At 35.7% G+C, this 16,514-nt stretch overlaps 1 protein-coding gene across 1 annotated transcript in view; it reads left to right on the forward strand.

The window, feature by feature from the left end:
• The first annotated feature begins 9,474 nt into the window (after nt 1-9,474).
• Nucleotides 9,475-16,514, forward strand: part of LOC107480633 (anaphase-promoting complex subunit 4) — a 7,390-nt gene continuing 350 nt past the window's right edge. The window contains 17 exon segments of the mRNA XM_052259786.1: nt 9,475-9,973; nt 10,076-10,159; nt 10,639-10,878; nt 11,045-11,125; nt 11,566-11,717; nt 11,955-12,115; nt 12,191-12,291; nt 12,387-12,461; nt 12,940-13,119; nt 13,400-13,482; nt 13,556-13,654; nt 13,961-14,065; nt 15,469-15,610; nt 15,754-15,872; nt 15,874-15,922; nt 15,924-16,124; nt 16,291-16,372. Of these exon segments, the coding sequence (XP_052115746.1) occupies nt 9,701-9,973; nt 10,076-10,159; nt 10,639-10,878; nt 11,045-11,125; nt 11,566-11,717; nt 11,955-12,115; nt 12,191-12,291; nt 12,387-12,461; nt 12,940-13,119; nt 13,400-13,482; nt 13,556-13,654; nt 13,961-14,065; nt 15,469-15,610; nt 15,754-15,872; nt 15,874-15,922; nt 15,924-16,124; nt 16,291-16,372 (2,227 nt within the window). The 5' untranslated portion in view covers nt 9,475-9,700.

Below are 16,514 nucleotides of genomic sequence, written 5' to 3' on the forward strand. Positions count from 1 at the left end.
CTTTATTTATTTATTTTGTCACTTTTTAATTTCAATATGGAGTTAAAGTTTGGGTTGAACGCGGTTATAGAAAAGGGGGGTGCTTGACTTGTGTGTGGTGTGGTGTCAGCCAAGCCACAAATTGGACCATGCATTTTTAGTCAGTCTTCTCGGACGGTCCGAGTTGTAGTTGGGAGACGGACCATGCGAGTTCTGGCTCCCCATCCACGTATCGCGCGCAGATGACTCCCCCCAACGGTACGGTGTCCTTATACCCAACATTAACCTATACCCAGCATCCGTTTTCATTTTCATCTTTTTCTCCAAAGAAGAGCCACTCCTTCTTCTTCCTTTTTCCACTGGTTCTTGGTTTGTATGGTGGAAGTAAGTTCAAAATGCCAAAGAAAAAATGTAGAGATGTTGATCGTACATTATCTTAGTCATTCAAAATATGTAAGTTTTTTTTGAAATTTTTAATATTTTTTAATTAAAATTATTATTGTTAAGAAGTTAATTATTATTATTGTTGTGAGAACTTAAGTAAGAAGGTTTATTATTGGTTTTTACGTGATTATGCTATACTCTTTTTTGGAATTTTTGATATTTTTTAATTATAATTTTTATTATTAGGAAGTTAATTATTATTATTATTATTATTATTATTATTATTATTATTATTAGAATTGAATTTAGGAATGTAAATGATTATTATTATTTTTACCTGATTATGTCGGTTTTTTTTGGAATTTTTTTTAGTTTTTTATGATTATAATTATCATTGTTAGGAAGTTAATTATTATTATTGTTGTTAGAATTGAATTTAGGAATGTAAATTATTATTATTATTATTTTTACCTGATTATGTTATTTTTATTGAAAATTTTTTTTAGTTTTTTATAATTATAATTATTATTGTTAGGAAGTTAATTATTATTATTGTTGTTAGAAATTGAATTTAGGAATATAAATAGAATAATTATTATTTTTAAAAAAAATTTAGAAATATATGTAAAAATAATAGTTAGAATATTTCTTTAAATGTAGTTAGAATATTTTTGTAATAATTTTTAAAGTTATCATTTTTAAAGTTATAATTAGTTAATTAAATTTTATAATTAGTTTTAGATATTATAACATTTTTTTGTGTTACCGTGGGTAAATAAACAACTAAGCTAGATTGTTAATTAAATAGGAGCATTATTAGTTTAATGAGAATTGGAATTATGTATTAGTTGTTATTGTTACTAATTAGTTATGAATAATTTTTAGGATTATTAAGTTAATTTAGAAGTTAAAATTATTTGTTTTAATTGGATTTAGTAAGATAATTTATGATAGTTGTGTGGTTTTAATCAATATGTTGTTGAGTTAGTTGTGCAGATTTTACTAACGAGAGTTAATAAATTGGTGGGTTAGTACATGGTTAATACTAAATGTTGTAATTAGGAAAAAGCTTAGCACGAGTTTGATATTTTAGTTGCTCTAGTAGTAAATTAGTAAATGTTAACGAGTTGACTAATAATAATTTGTTATGTGTTTGTAGAGTTTAAGGATGTTGACATGTGATCACCCAATCCTTCCGGATCGGTACAATGAAAGGGTGGAGGAGCACTTATGACAAACTGGTTTTTATCATGCATCTCAGATTGGAGTAGTCCAATATCAGAAAGCACTGGTGAATGCTTTAATCGAAAGGTGGCACCCAGACACACATACCTTTCACCTTCCGATCGGTGAATGTGCTGTGACGCTTGAAGATGTGGCAATAATTCTTGGTCTTCCGACGGACGGTCTTCCAGTCACAGGGATGACAATGAGTAGTTTTGAAACCTTAGAGGCAGAGCGTTTACACCAATTTGGATTTACACCTAGTAAGTCGGCATGTAGAGGAAGCTGCATAAAACTGACCTGGTTGCGGGATCTAAAAAAAACTTACAGTTGACTGATGAAAATAGTATACAGAGGTACGTAAAATACCACATTATGTTGTTGATCGGAACGATCTTGTTTGGGGACAAAGTCTGGCGCAGGTGTGCATTGGAAGTATCTACCACTGCTTCGTGATTTTGGGAGTATTGGACAGTACAGTTGGGATTGACATGCCTAGCACACCTATACATGGCGTTATGTAGGGCATCTCGTTATGACTGTAAGGAGATCGATGGTCCATTAAAACTTCTGCTTGGTTGGACTTGGATCCGCCTGCCATATATAGCGCCACTTCCTAGGAAACCCCGCAGTTTTCCGCTTGCAAACAGGTAATATTATCTTACAGTCACCCAGTATCTTATTATTTAGAATCCAATTGTGTTAATGAAATAAGTCATATTAGGTGGTGTAACTGGGAGCATGGAGACCGTCACTATAGATATCTTACGCTTGTTCATTTTAGGAAGGCCTTGGATGATCTTCAGGAAGGTCATGTGTGTTTTCATTAAAGAAGAATTTGTTTCGGGTTTAGTGTTAGTATTAATCTTATTGTTATTGTTACTATTCTTGTCATTGTGATTGTGAAGTGGATTGTAATCATGAGTTTACTTTATCTTTTCCAGTTTGTGTGGGTTGCTTATGCTGTCGATCGTGTGGATCCGGATATAATTCATCCAGACATCTACATGCACTCGGTCTGTTGGAGCTCTACGATGCCGTTGGTTAGTTTCGAATGCATTGAGTGGCATGCAATTGATAGGTATAGACGACAGTTCAGTTTTGTTCAGGGAGTTCTGCATCAGGAACGGATTCTAGACAAGACACACGGAGAAGTCCTGACTGGTCCTAAGAATCTTAACTAGGCCACGGCCACGACTCATTCATTTTGGGTGATGCAGTGGACAAATAGGTATAATCACGTTCTTACTGAGCTTCCCATGCCTTCACAACATCCCTTGGATACTTACAAGTACTGGTATCGAGCAAAATTTGGGGACCGTTTGAACTTGTCCAATCTTGTGGTTCAAGAGAATAATGAGGGTAATTAGGATATGGATGTTGACAATCAATAGCAGGAGCCACAGTCACCTCCACCACCCCCTCCACCTCTGAATCCACTTCCACAAAAACAACATATGTCCTCAAACCAATATGTACCTCAAACACAGTTTACCCCATCGTACCTAATACATCAACAGCATTGGGGTATGCCACATTTTGACATAGGAGAATGAGATTATTTTAGCCAGTTGCTTGGTTTCATGGCTGCAGATGCAGGACAATCATAATATGCCTAGCAGCCTGATTACTTTATGGCGGGTAGGTATTCCTTGGATGCGTGGCATTTGTTAGCCACTTCGTCCGGTGCTTCTGGAGAGTTTGTATCTGTTGGCTCTAGTAGGAGTGACGGTGGTCGTGAGATTCTTAATAGTCAAAACCCTAATTGTGTTTCAATGAGTCTTATTCAAGAAAATGCTAACACACTTGAACAATAGACTGATGGGTATCTAGTAGATGAACCGGATGACGAAGACGAGGACGATGTGGATGAAATAGAGGAGTCCGACGAGGATGAAGAATCCCGTAATGATGGTATTATATTTTTTATACATTGCTTTACTTGTTTAATGAGTTAATTATATTGTGATTCAGTTGACTATATGGTATACTTGGTTGGTTTGTAGAACTTATTATTATACTACTATGGTCTCTCTTCTGGTTTGATTACTTTATGTAGTTGTTTAATTAAATTGGATACAGGTAAGGCACGTACTCCAGATGAAGTAGGGAAATGTTACATTCTCAAGGTTGATCTGCCACGTCGTAGCGCTAGTCGATACACTCATGTGTTCAAAAAGACCACCAAGAAATGCAAGAATCTTGTGAAGGATATAAAGTGGGCAATGAGAAAGTAATTGTTGTGTAGTTAACATTTTGTATTTATCAGTAAACTTCTTTATGTATTAATTAACTGTTTCAAGTTCTTTAGGTATTAATGAACTGTTTTATGTATAATTACTATCTATCTCATGGACTAGTTGCTATAGTCATAATGTTTCAGATATCGTAACATAATGTTTCAAATATCATAATATGGAGGAATGTTTGGATAATATATAAAGTCACATTTGTCACATGGTAGATTGTCATAGGTTACAAAGGTTCAGATATCACAACGTATTAATCTACTGAGCATCTCCACTGGCATTTGCACTAGCTGTCTGACGGCATCTACTACGACTGTGTCCCTCAGTCCCATATTGCCTACATCGCCTGGGACGACATAACATTTGCGTATCCATCTCATTCAAGAAGCGCGTTATCCTGGGCCGACCTTTGGAAACGCGTCTCAGGAACGGATTCGGTACGAATCGAGGCCCATTGTAAGCGGTCCATGTAGTTGGATTTCCCAGTGGCCTAAACCTAGCTCGGTACACCCGCCGAACTTGGTTCATCTTATAGACATCATGCACATAGGCTTGCCAATCCAGTCGTTGATTTGCACAACATGCAAAGACATGTCGACAAGGAATCCGGTCCACCTGGAACTCTCCACAGTCACATCATTGTCGATGGAGGTCGACAGCATATTCCAGTCCACTTGGCATCTAACGCACCTCAAAGACCTCATTCTGCCGGTCGAAGCAACTGACCTGGATGTAGGTACGGTGCCTTGAATTTTCTCAGAAAATTTGACTCTATGTGATTGATGCAAAACATGTGGAAAGCTCTGGGAGGTTCCCAAGCTTCGTTACTGCGTGCCACAGATGCATTAATAGATTCGTGTCGGTCAAATATCAGCCCCACACCATCCCGAGTGACAACATGTTGTCGCAGGTTACTGAGGAAAAAGTGCACGCATCAGAAGTATCTCCCTCCACAATAGCAAATGCAATTTGGACGATATTGTTGTTGCCATCCTGTGAAACTGCCATCAAATGCTCTAATGCAGGGATAATAACTCCAAAATACTCTATGCAATACCCGAATATCAATCAGCAAGTCATCGCCTTCATATGCAGGCATAGTCTCGAAATGGACGACAGTTGATGGCTCCTTATGACACATGGCCTCAAACCATATAGGCAATATTTCGTATAATACACTACCACATAGAGCTTTACGCTTAAGTCATAAAACAGAGGTGATGTGGTATTACGACCTCTAGAATAAAATGTATATATAATAGCAGAAGAATTATAATATGCTAGGAGCTTTGAAGAATAGAGGAAATAAAAAATCGCGAAATAAAAGCGCAACACTCAAGGTACGAGTTAACTTGCATGCTAAGAAAACCAGAACTATTAAATATAAGATAACAGAAGTATGAATAGATTGCCAAAGATACACAATAACAAGCTCCTAACTCAACCCACGAAGTCAAGATTAGCTGGAGAATATTTACACATATATACATACATATCCAAAACCCAGAAGTACATATACACAATCTTGCCTTTCCATAAACCTCTAAGAGGATAAAAAAGAACAAGTTATGCGGAGAGAAAGCCAAGTACATATATATACATCATAGCATAACAAAATAAACCAGTAACCACTCCGCTTCAATAGTCCAGACGCCTAACGAGATGTCTCTCTATTTACATCTGAAAAACAACAACATAGTATAGAATGAGAATCGGAGGTTCTCAGTATGGTAAATGTGCCACACACATAATACATAAGGTCCTGGGAATGCTAGAGACAATCCTAGAACGCCGACACTCAGATTATAGAGCTTAAAGTATTAAACAGGAGCCTTAAAAGGTGGTTTTCTAAGAATATTTAAACCTAACTTAACCTTAAATCTAAGTCCTATACTGCCATTCCTCCATACCTCCATCTCCGTCAGCATTTCATAGACAAATAAACAGATAAAGGCAGACACAAGAAGGTTACAAATACTGCAAGTAACAAATATACATTTAGCATGGCAAGTACACTTAGGCACACCCAGTTAATGCACAACAGGTATTCAAATAGAATGCATATGATGCATGCCTGTCTTATGGCTGATGAGGCTCATCTGTCAGTTATCCAGTCAACCCGACAAGTCTGAATTGAACTTAGACTGTCCCCCGAAGTGCATCCCCAAGAGTCTATGCATAGCTTTTCTCAAATAATTAATATTGCTCAATGGGGGTAACATTCCCGGGAATTTATATAGTGCCCGGTCACACTTACGTCGCAGGGTAACAGAGTATCGAGCTTTCAACCTGGTACGCGTGGTGGCAAGTCACGGTACTTTATCCAGGGAATCTCATATCTCAGATCATTCAAATTCATAAGCCATATAAATAATTCAATTATAATTCATCAACATCCACATCATTCTCAATCGCATCTCATTCATCATCATACATCAATCATATTCAATCATTATCCTTCATTATCGCACCTTCCATTCCGTCCATCAATAGTTCCAATTCAAAACATAATTCATTCTTTTCTAAATGAATCAAACTTAAAACATATCCATTTTCTTAATAACTCAAAATCAAACCATATAACCTTTGAATCTAAATCTTTTTAAATAATCATATAAACAAAATCTCTAATGTTTATAAAATTTCTGCAGCATCTCCTCTAAAACTCAGACTTTGCCACTCTTTTCAGGTCCAAACCTGCATTCTTTTCAATTCAACATACCCTTCCTCATCATCATAACAATCACCACAATAAATCTACCTCAGATCAACAATTAAACTCATACAATATTCAAATTCAACAACCAAATTCAACTAACCAACCATGTTCATCAACAGGATACTAAGTATTAAATATACACATGCAATCTAACTTGTCTTATGGTCATCTAGCCTAAGTTTTCACAAAACATTATATATTAAATGCAAGAAACCTAAACCATACTTTGATCGATTTTCACGTAACGACCAAAGTAAATTATTTAAAACCAAGGCAGCCCCTTCAAAATTCAACTAATAAGCTTCCTCCAATTTTCAATATTCACAATTTCAAGCTCCAATTATTTATTTACAACCTAATACACATTCATAATACATATATATCCAATTTAATACTCAAAGCTCAAATTCAATGAAAATAAAATAGAATTATCATATCCTCACCTTACCCAAACTTCACATAAGCAAGAGTGAACGTTTTTCTGAAGCTAATTGGATCCTAAAACATCAGAAATCAAAGAAATTCAACCTTCATATTCCTAATTTTGAAAATTGGGAAAAAGAAGAGGTTGAGGTGAAATAATAAGTTACCTATTAAATTGTTCTGGTAGAAACGTAGAGCTCGACACGGTGAACACGTGGCCGCAAACAGTGCGACAATCGGAGCTCGGACGGAGAAGTTACAGCTTACGGAAGATTGCTGTAAGGGTTCAGCGCAACTTCTCTTCCCTAGGTGCTTCACGCTGCATTCAGGTAAAATGTGGGAGAGAAGAGCTTTTGGGCTCATTTAATGTGATGGCTTGGTTGGGCCGATGGTTCAACCGGTTTGGCCCGTTCGGTCCAATTTTGGACCGTTTTCTTCAAAATTAGTGTCAAAATTCTCGTTTCGATGAGCACTATCCTAATTTGATATAATATTTGCATTTCTAGTCTCCCTTATTAAAAACTAATTTATTGACTAATTATCTACTAATTTAACCGGGATTTACACTTTGTACGATGCTTCCCAACCTCCGTATATTTTTTCCACTGCGTTTTGCTTAGCCAACCATACTTTCCGATAGCTGATGGTGTAGTTAAACTTCGATTGCACTTATGCAATAACTGATTTTACCTTTAACGAGGGGTCAGCCTCGACCAACAGCTTGATGGCTTCTGCAATTGTGATCGAATCCAGCTTAGAATGATCCTGAGAAATGGTGGCTCTGGCACAGGTGTGACTACCATTATACCTCCTTATAACCCAACAGTGCTTCCTGCTAATCATGCTAACCCTGACAGTCAATCACAGCCTGACCCATACTGTGTACACTTGGCATAAAATGTCAACGGCTCCGACTCATACACCCGGTAATCTACACTTCTTCGGATAGTATATTCTTTCATTGCCTTAATAACAGCTTTCCTGGAACTGAATTCCATCCCAACGGCAAATTCATCGTCTGCGACAATAGGAATTTCTGCGGCGAAGGCAGCCGAACAGAAAATACTTAATAAACGAATATTTAATAATCAAAACTAGAAGTAAATCAATACTCATAGCATCAATTATGATATAAATAAACTGTACATATGGTCATTATCTCATTATAAACAAAATAACAACACAAACACATAATTAAATACTAATTTTTTAAACTAAATCACTAACTAACTAACAACATTATTACCTTAAACTTAACTAAATAAACCGATAAACAAATGCTAGTTGAGTATCTTTTCACACTTCACTTAACTATTTGGTCCATCGATCAATCTAAATTATTACAAGCTTCTAATCCTATTTATAAATATACACAATCACGTACCTGCACTCATATATTCCGGAAACTCCGGAACATGCATGGCATCTAAATCTAAAACTCGACATGAAATATGGCTCCTCAAACGGCACTTCGTTTGCAAGTGCATTTGCTACGTCCGTCACATTTGGAGCCATGGTGGCGTCACCTTGATCTTCATCACCGTCTGAATCAACAACTTCGTAATTGCTTTCGAACTCTTTTTCACTGTCACTATTGTAATCTTTGCGTACAATATTCCGATCGGCCTCAGATTGTTTGAACTCAACGTACAACTCGATGAACGAGATTTGAGCACGACGTTCAATATACATTAAAAACATCTCTTGCAAACTAGCTTCGTTCATTACATATTTTACTTGAAATTAGACGAATCCACCAAACACCGGTATGGGATATCTGTATAAAATACAAGATATTTTCCTTGGCATCTCAAAATTTATCTTCTCACAGATCACACCTTTTAGCTTTTCAAATGAGATTGTGAAGGGAATAACATCTAACGGATTTTCACAAATGAATTTTACTCCTTCAAATGTTTGTAACAAAATCTGACCAAAATAATACATTTTTAAAAGAATTCTGTCATCCATTTCTCTCACTCCACTAAATAACAACAGAAACTACACTACCAAATTTTTGGACTACATACCAAGAGGGAGAAAAACAAAAATGGAGGAAACCAGAGGAAGAAACGAGCAAGATGAAGAAGAAGACGAGATTTAAAACTCTTCTACGAGTTGAACACTTTTATATATACAATAGCCCTAAATCGGAGCCAACAATTAGGAAGAGCTGATTCAAATTAAATTTAAAAAATTAAACTTGGATCGTGCGACTTCATTCTAATATTTAAACAAAAATTCATATATATATACAAAATCCACGGTCCGATTTGCATGTTGTAAAATTCAAATTTCAGTAATTTTCAAATCGAACTTTTCGAATTGTTCAAAAAATTTTTCAAAACAAAAAACTTAGACCATGCGAGTTCTATCTCCTGCCAACTGTCCCACCATTTATTCTAGCACGCCCTATTTCAATATCCAAGCACATCATACTCATGGTTCCATAACGAACAAAATTGAGCCTTATTTTGTTTATTACAATTATTAATACATTTGAAGTGAACTAAAAAAAATTATTGAATTGAATATAAGTGGCGAAAAGAAGAAAAACCGCCCCAGCCCTTGGTAGAGTTTGTTTGAATTTAGCGGCAGAGGCTTTCTACTCTCTCAGTTTCTCTGCCAATCAGACTCAGTAGTTCAATCTTTCATTCTCACTCATTCTTCTGAACGCATCGTTTTAGGGTTTTGTTTCACTTCACTTCCTCTTTCAGCAGAAATGGAAACGGAGGAGTCATGTCGCGTGGTTCCCTTTCAGCTCCAGTTCGATAAACCCCTCCCTTCTCATGTTACAATGGCGGAGTGGAATCCCGAGAAGGACCTCCTCGCATTGGTCACCCACGACTCCAAGATCTTGCTCCACCGTTTCAATTGGCAGCGCCTTTGGACCATTTCCCCGGGAAAGTCCATAACCTCCCTCTGTTGGCGTCCTGACGGCAAAGCCATAGCTGTTGGACTTGACGATGGAACTTTGTCACTCCATGATGTTGAAGTCATGCTTCTTTTCTTCTGATGCGCTTCATAGTTAATTTTACTTAATGTTTTTATGCCAAAAAATTATCTGATTTTTTTCCTTTTTTTTTGTGCAAAGTAGAATGGAAAGTTGTTAAGAAGCTTAAAATCGCATTGCTCTGCTATTATATGTCTCAACTGGGAGGAGGACAATCACCTAGTTAGGGTATGTTTCTTATTTAATAGCTGTTGAGTTTGATTTTATTCAAAGTTGAGCAAGTCTAGTACACGCTAAACAGAAAATCTCGTATATTACATTCAGGCCAACCATACTTGGAAATTGGAATAAAGAAAAAGGAAGCTGGGAAACAATGATAAATCAACAAAGCAATAATTACATTTTGTTGAATTATTGTTTGTCTTTGTCCTATCTCCCCTTGATTACTGAACATTCGTAATAAAGCTAGAAAAATGAATTAGTGTCTATGCATGTTAAATAGATTCACACATTATGCAGTATTAGATCTGAATCAATACTCCTTTTGTCAAGCGTACACTATTTACTTAGAGAATATTCCCATTTCTATTGTTCTGCATTTGTGTTTCTGTGCTCTCTCTTGGGATTTGGATTGCATAATATTGACTGGCTGTGTCTTCATTTTTCTTTCTACTATTTTAATCTTCACATTCCAGTTTGCCTTCTAGGACGACTGCGGTCACACTTCAAAATATGAAGATAGAACCTCGCGTTTCTTTCCTCCTGCTCCAAAAGCTCCTCGGATGCCTGGACTAGTATCAGGAGATAAAGGCTTCATGGATGATGGTGAAGAATCATTTCAGGAGTTATCAAATTCTTCTCTCCAGCGTTTCAACATTCTATGCAGTGGGGATAAAGATGGAAATATTTGTTTTAGCATATTTGGTATATTTCCTATATCGAAAATTGTAAGTTATTGTCTACCTGAGAAGCTGTCATTTTTTTTTTCATTTCTCCAATTCCTATTGTGGCATGATAGAAGATGGCACTCTAATCTTTGTGCTTGTCAAGTTGATGAGATGAAACATACATGATCTTATTGTTAAACACTTCTCTTGCCTTTGGATGTTTCAGAACATATATGATCTTACTTTTCCACTTTCCCGCGAGGGTGCAGAAACTACTTACAAACTTTTAAATGCTTCTATACACAAGGTAGATTCTTCTTCTATTGATCACTCTACTTCATTTGAGGTCCCACTCTCCCATTTATTGGGGACATAAGCATGAAAATGCAAAACAATGCTTTGATGCCGGAGATCGACTAGTATGATATATAAACATAAGCATGTGAATGATTATGATCGACTTAAAGGAGCAGTTTGAAATAACCTTAAGTGGTACAATAAGTTATATCCAGGAGGATAATCGATCTTGGTATTTGTTCAAAATATCACTAGAGGAGTAATGAATTATTGGACCAAATGCTACCAAGTGTACCTCTTAGGAAAAATCAGGTGAAGGAGAGAGTCCATGTTCAACAAAATCAATGCATGAATAAATCAGACAAGAAAGAAGTTGAAACAATAACTTGCATAAGTTTCTTACTACTCTTATAATATACTTGTGGAAGCTAATGTTGTTAATATCATTAGGTTGCCTTATCAAAAGATCTTTGTAGATTGATAGTCATGTGCTCAGGAGACCTTGTTGTGGTTGGTGATGAATTGAAGGATGTTCACTTGGCTGGGCACAATGAGCATGGCCTGCATTGCCTAGCACTTAACACATCTATATTCTGTGACAGGTAAATTTTCTGAGTAATGCATATTCTACTAAAACATGAGATAAGTTAAGATGTGTAATCTAATTCATTATGATATGGTCTTTAATTTCTATCACATTCTTTTATTGTTAATGTAAAACTGTTCTCTGAGACAAACACAAATGAAAATGATGGTACCATGCTTTCTAGGTTTGCTTTTTGTTGGATATACATTCTGCATCATATTTTCTCAATGGGTTTCCCTCTTCCTTTGTGTAGGAAAAATGAGCTTCATCAAGTAGCTCAACAGGCTTCTAGCATTGAGGATTTGACTGAGGTTGTCCGAACATCTTTATCAGTCATGTGTAGGCAATGGTCTGATGCGATGCACACATTTCAGGAGAAGTTCAGCTCTTTGTCTACTCTGATTATAGATCATGGTAACTGAATTAACAATGATATAATTCATTTGCATCATATCTTGTAACTAATTTGTTCAAATCACTCATAATTAGGAATTGATTCCTCTCCTCAAGAGGAGTTTCTGAGTCTTTTGGGTGGTGCAAGGACTAGTCCACCAGTTCATCAATTCCTTGTTAACACTCTTAGTGAAGTGGTATACAGACAACCTTATATAGCTTGTCACGTGTTCGTTTATTACTGAGCAGTTTATGAATGCTGTCTTCATTCAGCAAGTTTATTGCTTTACAGGGTGTCAAGCGCATTTCAAAGGTTATCTGTGGTGCTGGCAAAGAACTCCAAAGTATTGTCTTGGACCACCTCCAGGTATACTATTGTACTCTTCCTTGTGCTGCAATATTTACTGATTGCATAAAAATGTGTTACTAGTTGAAGCAGGTGGAGTTCAATATCTTCCCAAATAAATAAATAAAAATCTTTCACAAAAATGCATGGAGTTCCAGTTTTGATATCCCAAAGGAACCTTAGTATTTTTTATTTATTTATTTTGTTTTAAAGTTAAAATAAGAAAAAGAAAAATTCACCTACTTTAATATTAAAGGTGGAGGTTACAATCGTAGGACCAATTATCAACTGGTGTATGGTAATTTATTGTATCAATTGTCAAGATGTCAAATGTAAACCATGCCTAGTCGCCTAGTTGATTGAAGTTCTAGGATGGTTGGTTTTCCCATTAATGACGTGATATTAGAAGTTAATTGCTGTTTTAATCTACTCAAAATAGTCATTCAATTTCAGTGCAAGCTACTATATATGAAATTGAATCAATAAATATTTTTGTAAGCCTGCTGCGGAAGTCATTGGATTCAGAATGGGAGAACTAAGAGGGTTTTCAAGATGGCGTGCACGTTATAATGGCATTGGCTTGGATGAGTCACTTGTTAACAACGCAACAGAAAAGGCTGGTATGCTACTTGTTCAAGTTGAACGATTTATGAGGATTCTTTCATCTGTCTTGCAGCAGGTGTGCCTTTTTATGTTTGAAATGGATCATAGTAGGTCTACTTTACTATTTGGAAATAGTATTCTGTAATTTTGATAAGTTATATACTTCAATGAGATTTGCAATAATGAGATATGAATATTTCTATGACCAGAGTGTATTAATAGAATGATAGATTGCAGTATGTGACCCACTAAAGTATAAAATGAATGGCAAAAATCAACACATGGTATACCATTTTAATAGCCTATTGTGTCTGTTGATTTTGTTTTTAACTGGCTGCTAACATTTATTTTGCCAGTATGCAAATTTCTTCAACTGGCTCTTAAAATGTATAAAATTGCTCATGTCAGAACCAAGTGACCAGCTTCTACCATATAACAGGTTTGTCTAACTATTCATCAATGCTTTGGGCTTAAAGATGTTATTTATCTGATTTTTCTTTTGGTGTTGGCAGCGAACTTATTGTTATATTCCTGAAGTTTTTATATGAACAAGATCCAGTTAAACAATTGCTGGAAATATCAGATGCAGACTATGATATTGAAATTGATGTGTAAGTTTGTTATCTACCCCATACTCGGGGTTTTTTTTTTTTTTTTAAATCTATTAGATGTAAATTTCCACTGTGCGTGATATTACATATTTATTTATCCTTTTGGCTCAACTATGGCTTGTACAGTTATTAACTTATTATGGGACTTTGAATGTAATTGATACTTGGCAATTGAAATTTTCAGTGAGCAATGTAAATAGTAAGATATTAGATGGTCTTGAGTGTCCTTGTTTTTATAATAGTTTAAGTTGACATGACTTCGTGATGTTAGTTGCATTTTAGATTTAATAGAATAAAACTTTTCAGGGAAACAATGCAAAGAATTCGGGAATTAGTTCAGTTTGGAGGATTTTCTGACACTGAATATCTAAGAAGAACATTGGCAAAAGAATTCCAGCAGATGGAAATAAGGTATTATCTTCTTCCGTTCTAGCCACCAGTTTGGATAAGTCTTTGCTTTGACCTCTTCTTGTTTTCATTCTTTGATGATGTGGTGAACAAGATAACAAAAATGCTGAGAAAATGTTGTGAACAAAACTATCTGCTTTCTTTGTCTGTAATTATGCTTCCACCAGAATGAAACCATTGTGAATTTATTCTTAGTTGTATGACGTGGAGAATTGGCATTTGAGTATCATTGTTTGATCCAGTTTACATGCTGAGCTTGAATGGATGGCACCTGAAAATAGCACTAGTGAGGAAGGTGCAGCTTCTTGTTTAGAAATTGCCTTCACTTAAAAATAAAAGAAAATAAATGTCCATAATTTCTCTGCAGAGAAGCAAGTCATGTCCTTAATCCATAAGAGTAATTCTACACATACAAGTGATTTTCAATACAAGTCATACAAGTCATTTATATTCACGCCGTTTCACGTATTTTTTTTGTGCCTCTTTTTCTTCTTCTTCTTTCTCCGTGCTTCCTCTTCCTCTTCCTCTTCCTCTTCCTCCGTGTCTCTTTTTCTTCTTTTTCGTAATTTTACTCTCTCGTTATCATCGTTATCAACACCACCTCTTCCTCCCACTTTTTTTATTGAAATTTCTTCTCCTCTTTTCGTTTTCTCTTTCTCCTTCATCAAAATCACCAGAAAAAACGAAGAAACATTATTCAAGGTACTGTTTTACTGTTCTTCTAGATTTTTTTTCTAGATTGTCTCTGTCATGTGCCTCATCCTTAACTAGCAAACATTAAAAGATTTCAAGAAGAAATATACTGTCTCCCCCTATATTGGGTGTATTTTTTAAATCCTTTGGGTGTATTTCTGTAATCCTTTGGGTGTATTTCCGTAATCGTTTGGTTTATTTCTGTAACTGTTTGTGTGTATTTCTGTAATCCTTTGGATGTATTTCTGTAATCGTTTGGGTGTATTTTTGTAATCGTTCGGGTGTATTTCTGAAGTTCCATCATCTTCAAAACAATTTCAAAGCTTGATTTCAGAAACCATGAAAATCGAAAAAAACAGAAGGAGATCGAAGGCAAAGAGAGAACGCTTTTCCATACAAATCATACAAGTCATTTATATTCACGCCGTTTTCACGTTTTTTTTGTGCCTCTTTTTCTTCTTCTTTCTTCGTGCTTCCTCTTCCTCTTCTTCTTCTTCTTCTTCTTCTTTCTCTGTGTCTGTTCTTCTTTTTCGTAAAAAAGGAAACGAAGATGAAACACGCGAAGATGATTCAGTAACGCGCGTGTTAAGCCCAACTTGTAAGACTTGTAAATAAAAATGACTTGTATGTGTAGCACTCCTCAATCCATAAATATTCTTCACAGTTCCAATTATGTCGGTGGATTTTATAGATTCTCATTGTGACTATTACAGCTTTAGAGAGGCTTTTGAAATGCCTTTTGTTACGGTCTCAAGAAAAATATTATGCGAGGATTTTCTGCCGTTGTGTCCTCTTCCTTCTCTATCAAAAGCACCTTCATCCATGAGAATTCCCACTTCAGTATCATATTATGAGGTATTTATCTAATCTTCAATATGTCAGTCCCAGTTGTTGGGCCTTTTTATGTTATATTTGATTTGTATTTGAATTTCATCTCAGTTCTCTAATTTGACAGAAGTGCTGTATTCTTATCTTCATTACTTGTTTTCATTCTGTAGGATTCCTCTAAAGCTTCTTTGTCACATTACACCTGTCAAAAGCAATATATTGATTATGTATCTCTCCAAGTACCCGACGAGTCTTTCTCAGATATTGCAAATTGTTGTCTTTGTATAAGGTAACAACGATAAAATTATAAATATTTCATACAACTTTTTATACTCGGTTTCTTTTATTTTTTCCAGACTTTTTGATCTAAATGTGATGTTTGAAACAGGATAGTCAAATTGTCATGCTGCTAAACAGAGCTACAAAGAGATCAGAAAGCGCTGTAGATGGCTGTATGATGATTATGCACGCAAGTGATCTACCATATGTCTCTATATCAAGATCTGCTTGTACAGACAACTGGACATTGCAAGAACTGAAGGTAAGTCACACCATGCCCATTGTCTTCACGATTGATAACGTAAATTAATAATCTCTGTACTAACAAATACGTGTATATAATGAAAGTACCATGAGTTGCTCTCAACTTTTAGTTTCTTCCAACTTCCAAATTCCACCAACCCTTTTTTGTAATTGTGTGCACCTAGGATTCTGTGGCCCACCTGAACATAGGGGACGAGAAAGCCCGCACCATTCCTCATTCCGTAGCTGCTCCCTTGGCAGTTAGTGGTGAGTACTCTCTTCTTTGTGTATGTGTCACTTAAATGCATTAGAATTCATGCGAGAACAATCAACCTAGTGAAATATATTAATGTTTAGGTCACAAGAATTTAAATGTAGGAAGCATACAACGTATTTCTAATAATAGTCA

Source organism: Arachis duranensis, chromosome 3, assembly GCF_000817695.3.
Source record: "Arachis duranensis cultivar V14167 chromosome 3, aradu.V14167.gnm2.J7QH, whole genome shotgun sequence".
NCBI lineage: Eukaryota > Viridiplantae > Streptophyta > Magnoliopsida > Fabales > Fabaceae > Arachis > Arachis duranensis.